This window comes from Oncorhynchus mykiss, chromosome 10 (assembly GCF_013265735.2).
Source record: "Oncorhynchus mykiss isolate Arlee chromosome 10, USDA_OmykA_1.1, whole genome shotgun sequence".
NCBI classification, from domain to species: domain Eukaryota; kingdom Metazoa; phylum Chordata; class Actinopteri; order Salmoniformes; family Salmonidae; genus Oncorhynchus; species Oncorhynchus mykiss.
Window position 1 is genome coordinate 87,752,248 of NC_048574.1, and position 11,546 is coordinate 87,763,793.

At 45.9% G+C, this 11,546-nt stretch overlaps 1 protein-coding gene across 1 annotated transcript in view; it reads left to right on the forward strand.

Annotated features, from left to right (window-relative positions):
- The window catches only part of LOC118966670 (cGMP-specific 3',5'-cyclic phosphodiesterase-like), a 50,529-nt gene extending 46,257 nt beyond the window's left edge, over positions 1-4,272 (forward strand). Inside the window, exons 21-23 of the mRNA XM_036989421.1 lie at positions 9-83; positions 1,541-1,624; positions 4,156-4,272. Of these exons, the coding sequence (XP_036845316.1) occupies positions 9-83; positions 1,541-1,624; positions 4,156-4,272 (276 nt within the window). The remainder of the gene's footprint in view (positions 1-8; positions 84-1,540; positions 1,625-4,155) is intronic.
- The last annotated feature ends 7,274 nt before the right edge of the window (positions 4,273-11,546 follow it).

Genomic DNA, 11,546 nt, shown 5'->3' on the forward strand with positions numbered 1-11,546 from the left:
CTCCTCAGACAGCTAAGTTGGTGGCATCAGAGTTTTTCGCTCAAGGAGACCGAGAGAAGGAAGAGTTCAACATCAAACCTGTCGTAAGTAGCTATCGCTGCCTGGAACTTAGGTCAACATCAAACCTGTCGTCAGTAGCTATCGCTGCCTGGAACTTAGTTCAACATCAAACCTGTCGTCAGTAGCTATCGCTGCCTGGAACTTAGTTCAACATCAAACCTGTCGTAAGTAGCTATCGCTGCCTGGAACTTAGTTCAACATCAAACCTGTCGTAAGTAGCTATCGCTGCCTGGAACTTAGTTCAACATCAAACCTGTTGTAAGTAGCTACCGCTGCCTGGAACTTAGTTCAACATCAAACCTGTTGTAAGTAGCTACCGCTGCCTGGAACTTAGTTCAACATCAAACCTGTCGTAAGTAGCTATCGCTGCCTGGAACTTAGTTCAACATCAAACCTGTCGTCAGTAGCTATCGCTGCCTGGAACTTAGTTCAACATCAAACCTGTCGTAAGTAGCTATCGCTGCCTGGAACTTAGTTCAACATCAAACCTGTCGTCAGTAGCTATCGCTGCCTGGAACTTAGTTCAACATCAAACCTCAATGCATGGAACTTCGCTACTTACAACAGGTTTGATGTTGAACTAAGTTCCAAGACAACATGTTAACTCAGTTGACCTCTGACCTGCATGTTAACTCAGTTGACCTCTGACCTGCAAGACAACATGTTTAACTCAGTTGACCTCTGACCTGCATGTTAACTCAGTTGACCTCTGACCTGCAAGACAACATGTTAACTCAGTTGACCTCTGACCTGCAAGACAACATGTTAACTCAGTTGACCTCTGACCTGCAAGATAACATGTTAACTCAGTTGACCTCTGACCTGCAAGACAACATGTTAACTCAGTGGACCTCTGACCTACAAGACAACATGTTAACTCAGTTGACCTCTGACTTGCAAGATAACATGTTAACTCAGTTGACCTCTGACCTGCAAGACAACATGTTAACTCAGTGGACCTCTGACCTGCAAGACAACATGTTAACTCATATTATTGTTAACTCAGTTGACCTCTGACCTGCAGGACAACATGTTTAACTCAGTTGACCTCTGACCTGCAGGACAACATGTTAACTCAGTTGACCTCTGACCTACAAGACAACATGTTAACTCAGTTGACCATTGACTTGCAGGACAACATGTTTAACTCAGTGGACCTCTGACCTGCAGGACAACATGTTAACTCAGTTGACCTCTGACCTGCATGTTTAACTCAGTGGACCTCTGACCTGCAGGACAACATGTTAACTCATATTATTGTTAACACAGTTGACCATTGACCTGCAGGACAACATGTTTAACTCAGTTGACCTCTGACCTGCAGGACAACATGTTAACTTATATTATTGTTAACTCAGTTGACCTCTGACCTGCAGGACAACATGTTAACTCATATTAATGTTAACTCAGTTGACCTCTGACCTGCAGGACAACATGTTTAACTCAGGCGTGACAATAAATTCAATCTGTTTGTCCCCAGGACATGATGAACAGAGACAACAGCACTCGTCTTCCTCACATGCAGGTCAACTACATCGATGGGATGTGCCATCCCTTATACCAGGTGGGTACTAGTCCATTCACCCTCTATACAACCTGGGTGGGTACTAGTCTATACAACCTGGGTAGGTACTATTCCATTCACCCTCTATATAACCTGGGTAGATAGTAGACCATTCACCCTCTACACAACCTGGGTGTGTCCTAGTCTACACAACCTGGGTGGGTCCTAGTCTATACAACCTGGGTGGGTCCTAGTCGATACAACCTGGGTAGATAGTAGTCCATTCACCCTCTATACAACCTGGGTAGGTGCTAGTCTATACAACCTGGGTGGGTCCCAGTCCATTCACCCTCTATACAACCTGGGTGGGTACTAGTCTATACAACCTGGGTGGGTACCAGTCTATACAAACTGGGTGGGTACCAGTCTATACAACCTGGGTGGGTACTAGTCTATACAACCTGGGTGGGTCTAGTCTATACAACCTGGGTGGATCCTAGTCTATACAACCTGGGTGGGTACTAGTCTATACAACCTGGGTGGGTACTAGTCTATACAACCTGGGTGGGTACTAGTCTATACAACCTGGGTGGGTTCTAGTCTATACAACCTGGGTGGGTCCCAGTCCATTCACCCTCTATACAACCTGGGTGGGTACTAGTCTATACAACCTGGGTGGGTACCAGTCTATACAACCTGGGTGGGTACCAGTCTATACAACCTGGGTGGGTACTAGTCTATACAACCTGGGTGGGTCCCAGTCCATTCACCCTCTATACAACCTGGGTGGGTACTAGTCTATACAACCTGGGTGGGTACCAGTCTATACAAACTGGGTGGGTACCAGTCTATACAACCTGGGTGGGTACTAGTCTATACAACCTGGGTGGGTCTAGTCTATACAACCTGGGTGGATCCTAGTCTATACAACCTGGGTGGGTACTAGTCTATACAACCTGGGTGGGTACCAGTCTATACAACCTGGGTGGGTACTAGTCTATACAACCTGGGTGGGTCTAGTCTATACAACCTGGGTGGGTTCTAGTCTATACAACCTGGGTGGGTCCTAGTCTATACAACCTGGGTGGGTCCTAGTCTATACAACCTGGGTGGGTACCAGTCTATACAACCTGGGTGGGTACTAGTCTATACAACCTGGGTGGGTACCAGTCTATACAACATGGGTGGGTACTAGTCTATACAACCTGGGTGGGTCTAGTCTATACAACCTGGGTGGGTACTAGTCTATACAACCTGGGTGGGTACTAGTCTATACAACCTGGGTGGGTACTAGTCTATACAACCTGGGTGGGTACTAGTCTATACAACCTGGGTGGGTACTAGTCTATACAACCTGGGTGGGTACCAGTCTATACAACCTGGGTGGGTACCAGTCTATACAACCTGGGTGGGTACCAGTCTATACAACCTGGGTGGGTACTAGTCTATACAACCTGGGTGGGTACTAGTCTATACAACCTGGGTGGGTACCAGTCTATACAACCTGGGTGGGTACTAGTCTATACAACCTGGGTGGGTACCAGTCTATACAACCTGGGTGGGTACTAGTCTATACAACCTGGGTGGGTACCAGTCTATACAACCTGGGTGGGTACTAGTCTATACAACCTGGGTGGGTACTAGTCTATACAACCTGGGTGGGTTCTAGTCTATACAACCTGGGTGGGTTCTAGTCTATACAACCTGGGTGGGTACCAGTCTATGCAACCTGGGTGGGTACTAGTCTATACAACCTGGGTGGGTTCTAGTCTATACAACCTGGGTGGGTCCTAGTCTATACAACCTGGGTGGGTACTAGTCTATACAACCTGGGTGGGTTCTAGTCTATACAACCTGGGTGGGTACCTGTCTATACAACCTGGGTGGGTCCTAGTCTATACAACCTGGGTGGGTACTAGTCTATACAACTTGGGTGGGTACCAGTCTATACAACCTGGGTGGGTACCAGTCTATACAACCTGGGTGGGTACTAGTCTATACAACCTGGGTGGGTACCAGTCTATACAACCTGGGTGGGTACTAGTCTATACAACCTGGGTGGGTAGTAGTCTATACAACCTGGGTGGGTACCAGTCTATACAACCTGGGTGGGTACTAGTCTATACAACCTGGGTGGGTCCTAGTCTATACAACCTGGGTGGGTCCTAGTCTATACAACCTGGGTGGGTAGTAGTCTATACAACCTGGGTGGGTTCTACCTTTGTAGGAGATCAGAAATGTATGAATTTGTATTCATTGCTTTCTCACTCTCTCCCCCACTTTTCCCCCCAACCCCCCCACCTCCCCCACTTTTCCCCCCAACCCCCCCACCTCCCCCTCTCACTCTTTCTCTCCATACCCTTCACTGTCCTCTCCCTCTCTCTCTCTTTCTCTCCCTCTCTCTCTCTCTCTTTCTCTCCATATCCTTCTCTCTCTCTCTCTCTCTCTCTCTCTCTCTCTCACTCTCTCTCTCTTTCTCCTTCTGTTTCTCTCCCTCTCTCTCTCTCTCCTTCTGTTTCTCTCCCTCTCTCTCTCTCCTTCTGTTTCTCTCCCTCTCTCTCTCCCCTACCTATCTCCCCCTCGTTTCTCAGACTCTTTCTGGGATGTTTGACTCCTGTTCTCCACTGTTGGACGGCCTCATGAGGAACAGAGAGAATTGGATGCTGCTGGCCGAGACGGGGGAGGAAGGAGAAGTAGGGGAGGAATAGAGAGATGAAAGAGAGGAACAGAGAGAACTGTATAATGACTTCGTTGTTTGTGTGAGAAAAAAGACTGGAGTATCACTGGTTATCGTCTGGTAGACCCTCCCTCAACAGCAACATCACTGCTTATCATCTGGGTAGACCCTCCCCCAACAGCAACATCACTGGTTATCGTCTAGGTAGACCCTCCCCCAACAGCAACACCGGGTAGACCCTCCCCCAACAGCAACATCACTGGTTATCGTCTGGTAGACCCTCCCTCAACAGCAACATCACTGCTTATCATCTGGGTAGACCCTCCCCCAACAGCAACATCACTGGTTATCGTCTAGGTAGACCCTCCCCCAACAGCAACACCGGGTAGACCCTCCCCCAACAGCAACATCACTGGTTATCGTCTGGGTAGACCCTCCCCCAACAGCAACATTACTGGTTATCGTCTGGGTAGACCCTCCCCCAACAGCAACATTACTGGTTATCGTCTGGGTAGACCCTCCCCCAACAGCAACATCACTGGTTATCGTCTGGGTAGACCCTCCCCCAACAGCAACATTACTGGTTATCGTCTGGGTAGACCCTCCCCCAACAGCAACATCACTGGTTATCTGGTAGACCCTCCCCCAACAGCAACATTACTGGTTATCGTCTGGGTAGACCCTCCCCCAACAGCAACATTACTGGTTATCGTCTGGGTAGACCCTCCCCCAACAGCAACATTATTGGTTATTGTCTGGGTAGACCCTCCCCCAACAGCAACATCACTGGTTATCGTCTGGTAGACCCTCCCCCAACAGCAACATCACTGGTTATCATCTGGTAGACCCTCCCCCAACAGCAACATCACTGGTTATCGTCTGGTAGACCCTCCCCCAACAGCAACATCACTGGTTATCTGGTAGACCCTCCCCCAACAGCAACATCACTGGTTATCATCTGGGTAGACCCTCCCCCAACAGCAACATCACTGGTTATCTGGGTAGACCCTCCCCCAACAGCAACATTACTGGTTATCTGGGTAGACCCTCCCCCAACAGCAACATCACTGGTTATCTGGTAGACCCTCCCCCAACAGCAACATTACTGGTTATCGTCTGGGTAGACCCTCCCCCAACAGCAACATCACTGGTTATCATCTGGTAGACCCTCCCCCAACAGCAACATTACTGGTTATCTGGTAGACCCTCCCCCAACAGCAACATCACTGGTTATCGTCTGGTAGACCCTCCCCCAACAGCAACATCACTGGTTATCTGGTAGACCCTCCCCCAACAGCAACATCACTGGTTATCGTCTGGTAGACCCTCCCCCAACAGCAACATCACTGGTTATCGTCTGGTAGACCCTCCCCCAACAGCAACATCACTGGTTATCATCTGGTAGACCCTCCCCCAACAGCAACATCACTGGTTATCTGGTAGACCCTCCCCCAACAGCAACATCACTGGTTATCTGGTAGACCCTCCCCCAACAGCAACATCACTGGTTATCTGGTAGACCCTCCCCCAACAGCAACATCACTGGTTATCTGGTAGACCCTCCCCCAACAGCAACATCACTGGTTATCATCTGGGTAGACCCTCCCCCAACAGCAACATCACTGGTTATCATCTGGGTAGACCCTCCCCCAACAGCAACATCACTGGTTATCATCTGGGTAGACCCTCCCCCAACAGCAACATCACTGGTTATCGTCTGGGTAGACCCTCCCCCAACAGCAACATCACTGGTTATCGTCTGGTAGACCCTCCCCCAACAGAAACATTACTGGTTATCGTCTGGGTAGACCCTCCCCCAACAGCAACATTACTGGTTATCTGGGTAGACCCTCCCCCAACAGCAACATCACTGGTTATCTGGGTAGACCCTCCCCCAACAGCAACATCATCCACTATACCTGGTTTAACCTGGAACTCTGTCACTCTCCACTATACCTGGTTTAACCTGGAACTCTGTCACTCTCTACTATACCTGGTTAAACCTGGAACTCTGTCACTCTCCACTATACCTGGTTTAACCTGGAACTCTGTCACTCTCTACTATACCTGGTTTAACCTGGAACTCTGTCACTCTCTACTATACCTGGTTTATCCTGGAACTCTGTCACTCTCTACTATACCTGGTTAAACCTGGAACTCTGTCACTCTCCACTATACCTGGTTTAACCTGGAACTCTGTCACTCTCTACTATACCTGGTTTAACCTGGAACTCTGTCACTCTCTACTATACCTGGTTTACCCTGGAACTCTGTCACTCTCTACTATACCTGGTTTACCCTGGAACTCTCCACTATACCTGGTTTACCCTGGAACTCTCCACTATACCTGGTTTAACCTGGAACTCTGTCACTCTCTACTATACCTGGTTAAACCTGGAACTCTGTCACTCTCCACTATACCTGGTTAAACCTGGAACTCTGTCACTCTCCACTATACCTGGTTTAACCTGGAACTCTGTCACTCTCTACTATACCTGGTTTAACCTGGAACTCTGTCACTCTCTACTATACCTGGTTAAACCTGGAACTCTCCACTATACCTGGTTTAACCTGGAACTCTGTCACTCTCTACTATACCTGGTTTAACCTGGAACTCTGTCACTCTCAACTATACCTGGTTTAACCTGGAACTCTCTACTATACCTGGTTTACCCTTGAACTCTGTCACTCTCAACTATACCTCGTTTAACCTGGAACTCTGTCACTCTCCACTATACCTGGAACTCTCCACTATACCTGGTTTACCCTGGAACTCTGTCACTCTCTACTATACCTGGTTTAACCTGGAACTCTGTCACTCTCCACTATACCTGGAACTCTCCACTATACCTGGTTTACCCTGGAACTATGTCACTCTCTACTATACCTGGTTTAACCTGGAACTCTGTCACTCTCAACTATACCTGGTTTAACCTGGAACTCTCTACTATACCTGGTTTACCCTTGAACTCTGTCACTCTCAACTATACCTCGTTTAACCTGGAACTCTGTCACTCTCCACTATACCTGGAACTCTCCACTATACCTGGTTTACCCTGGAACTCTGTCACTCTCTACTATACCTGGTTTAACCTGGAACTCTGTCACTCTCTACTATACCTGGTTTAACCTGGAACTCTCCACTATACCTGGTTTAACCTGGAACTCTGTCACTCTCTACTATACCTGGTTTAACCTGGAACTCTGTCACTCTCTACTATACCTGGTTTAACCTGGAACTCTCCACTATACCTCGTTTAACCTGGAACTCTGTCACTCTCTACTATACCTGGTTTAACCTGGAACTCTCCACTATACCTCGTTTAACCTGGAACTCTGTCAATCTCTACTATACCTGGTTTAACCTGGAACTCTCCACTATACCTGGTTTAACCTGGAACTCTGTCACTCTCTACTATACCTGGTTTAACCTGGAACTCTGTCACTCTCCACTATACCTGGAACTCTCTACTATACCTGGTTTACCCTGGAACAGATGTTGGTCAAAGCAAGAAGACGAATGCAGGAAGAGAGACCTACAGCTCTAGAATCAGGTGTTGGTCAAAGCAAGAAGACGAATGTAGGAAGAGAGACCTACAGCTCTAGAATCAGGTGTTGGTCAAAGCAAGAAGACGAATGTAGGTAGAGAGACCTACAGCTCTAGAATCAGGTGTTGGTCAAAGCAAAAAGACGAATGTAGGTAGAGAGACCTACAGCTCTAGAATCAGGTGTTGGTCAAAGCAAGAAGACGAATGTAGGTAGAGAGACCTTCACCTCTAGACAACAGAGGATACGGTCATTCTAAGACTTTATAGGACAATATGGACTGCTTCCCAAACGGTGCTGTTTGGGACTCCGTGGATATATATTCATACACATCCACAATTCATATGATATCTATATTCACAATGTATTAATATAATACAGATTGGACAATACAGTATAATATAATACAGATTGGACAATACAGTATAATATAATACAGATTAGACAATACAGTATAATGTAATATATTACAGATTGGACAATACAGTATAATATAATACAGATTAGACAATACAGTATAATGTAATATATTACAGATTGGACAATACAGTATAATATAATACAGATTGGACAATACAGTATAATATAATACAGATTGGACAATACAGTATAATGTAATATATTACAGATTGGACAATACAGTATCTACTGGAGATACTCTACACCAGAGATAATCTACACCGGAGATATTCTACACCAGATATACAACAGAGATACTCTACACTGGAGATACTCTACACTGGAGATACTCTACACCAGAAATACGCCACACCAAAGATACTCTACACCAGAGATACTCTACACCAGAGATACTCTACACCAGAGATACTCTACACCAGAGATACTCTACACTAGAGATACGCCACACCCTATTTCTGGAGAGATGCCCTTCTGTCATTTAAAAAAAAACTCCAACCCTGTTCCAGAAAATCTCCAGGAACAGAATTGGAGTTAAAACCTACAGGAGGGTTTCTCTCCAGGATCAGGGTAGGATTTAAAACCTACAGGAGGTAGTGTGTTGTATTTCTACCTGCTCCTAGAGAGATGTAGAGTACTGCTCTGGGTGTTGTATTTCTACCTGCTCCTAGAGAGATGTAGAGTACTGCTCTGTGTGTTGTATTTCTACCTGCTCCTAGAGAGATGTAGAGTACTGCTCTGGGTGTTGTATTTCTACCTGCTCCTAGAGAGATGTAGAGTACCGCTCTGTGTGTTGTAGTTCTACCTGCTCCTAGAGAGATGTAGAGTACTGCTCTGTGTGTTGTATTTCTACCTGCTCCTAGAGAGATGTAGAGTACTGCTCTGTGTGTTGTATTTCTACCTGCTCCTAGAGAGATGTAGAGTACTGCTCTGGGTGTTGTATTTCTACCTGCTCCTAGAGAGATGTAGAGTACTGCTCTGGGTGTTGTAGTTCTACCTGCTCCTAGAGAGATGTAGAGTACTGCTCTGTGTGTTGTATTTCTACCCGCTCCTAGAGAGATGTAGAGTACTGCTCTGGGTGTTGTATTTCTACCTGCTCCTAGAGAGATGTAGAGTACTGCTCTGGGTGTTGTATTTCTACCTGCTCCTAGAGAGATGTAGAGTACTGCTCTGGGTGTTGTATTTCTACCTGCTCCTAGAGAGATGTAGAGTACTGCTCTGGGTGTTGTATTTCTACCTGCTCCTAGAGAGATGTAGAGTACTGCTCTGGGTGTTGTATTTCTACCTGCTCCTAGAGAGATGTAGAGTACTGCTCTGGGTGTTGTATTTCTACCTGCTCCTAGAGAGATGTAGAGTACTGCTCTGGGTGTTGTATTTCTACCTGCTCCTAGAGAGATGTAGAGTACTGCTCTGGGTGTTGTATTTCTACCTGCTCCTAGAGAGATGTAGAGTACTGCTCTGGGTGTTGTATTTCTACCTGCTCCTAGAGAGATGTAGAGTACTGCTCTGGGTGTTGTATTTCTACCTGCTCCTAGAGAGATGTAGAGTACTGCTCTGTGTGTTGTATTTCTACCTGCTCCTAGAGAGATGTAGAGTACTGCTCTGGGTGTTGTATTTCTACCTGCTCCTAGAGAGATGTAGAGTACTGCTCTGGGTGTTGTATTTCTACCTGCTCCTAGAGAGATGTAGAGTACTGCTCTGGGTGTTGTAGTTCTACCTGCTCCTAGAGAGATGTAGAGTACTGCTCTGGGTGTTGTATTTCTACCTGCTCTGATACCTGTCTGGGACCTCTCACGGAACCCACAGGACCAGGACTGGTTTCACTGAGGCCTTAAAACAAATAAGTGCCCCTCGTTCTGAGATAGAACACGCTGCTTGAATGAACAGAATAAGACTCTATACTGCTGAATCAACAGATTAAGACTCTATACTGCTGAATCAACAGAATAAGACTCTATACTGCTGAATCAACAGAATACACTGCTTTAATGAATAGAATAAGACTCTATGCTGCTGAATCAACAGAATAAGACTCTATGCTGCTGAATCAACAGAATAAGACTCTATGCTGCTGAATCAACAGAATAAGACTCTATGCTGCTGAATCAACAGAATAAGACTCTATGCTGCTGAATCAACAGAATAAGACTCTATGCTGCTGAATCAACAGAATAAGACTCTATACTGCTGAATCAACAGAATAAGACTCTATGCTGCTGAATCAATAGAATAAGACTATATACTGCTTGAATCAACAGAATACACTGCTTGAATTAACAGAATAAGACTCTATACTACTTGAATCAATAGAATAAGACTCTATACTGCTGAATGAACAGAATAAGACTATATACTGCTTGAATGAACAGAATAAGACTATATACTGCTTGAATGAACAGAATAAGACTCTATACTGCTTGAATCAATATAATTAGACTATATACTGCTTGAATGAACAGAATAAGACTATATACTGGTTGAATGAACAGAATAAGACTCTATACTGCTTGAATCAATAGAATAAGACACTATACTGCTTGAATCAATATAATAAGACTCTATACTGCTTGAATCAATATAATTAGACTAGATGCTGCTTGTATTAGCATAATAAGACTATATACTGCTTGAATCAACAGTGTGTTGTGGTATATGACTCTAATAAGTGTTTCTTTATATTACTGTAATAAACATTTATTTATATTACTGTAGCTCTTGTGTTTGTATCAGTGTGTTCCTGAAGTTCATACATTAACTTTACATTTCAACCCAGGTTACAACAGGGTGAGTTTCTAGCTCCTTGCCAACTTTGCAGTATTTTGCTATCTAAGTGTTATTTCTTACCTAGAAGAGTGAGTTAGAAGGATGCTTCTGGATGTCTTAGTGGATGTTCCTATTCTTGAACCTGCAAACCAGCCAACGTGAGGGAACGTCACTCGCCGTGGGAAATCGAAAGCAACAGCCTTTGGCAATAAGGGCCCTCCTTGGTGATGGGAAGCCCGGATCGGCAATACGGGCCTCCTTGGCGATGGGGAGCCCGGATCGGCAATAAGGGCCTCCTTGGCGATGGGGAGCCCGGATCGGCAATACGGGCCTCCTTGGCGATGGGAAGCCCGGATCGGCAATACGGGCCTCCTTGGCGATGGGAAGCCTGGATCGGCAATACGGGCCTCCTTGGTGATGGGAAGCCCGGATCGACTGAAACAGGAGGACAATAGGAATGGTAGCTAGGATGGACTGAAACAGGAGGACATTAGGAATGGTAGCTAGGATCGACTGAAACAGGACCACATTAGGAATGGTAGCTAGGATCGACTGAAACAGGACCACATTAGGAATGGT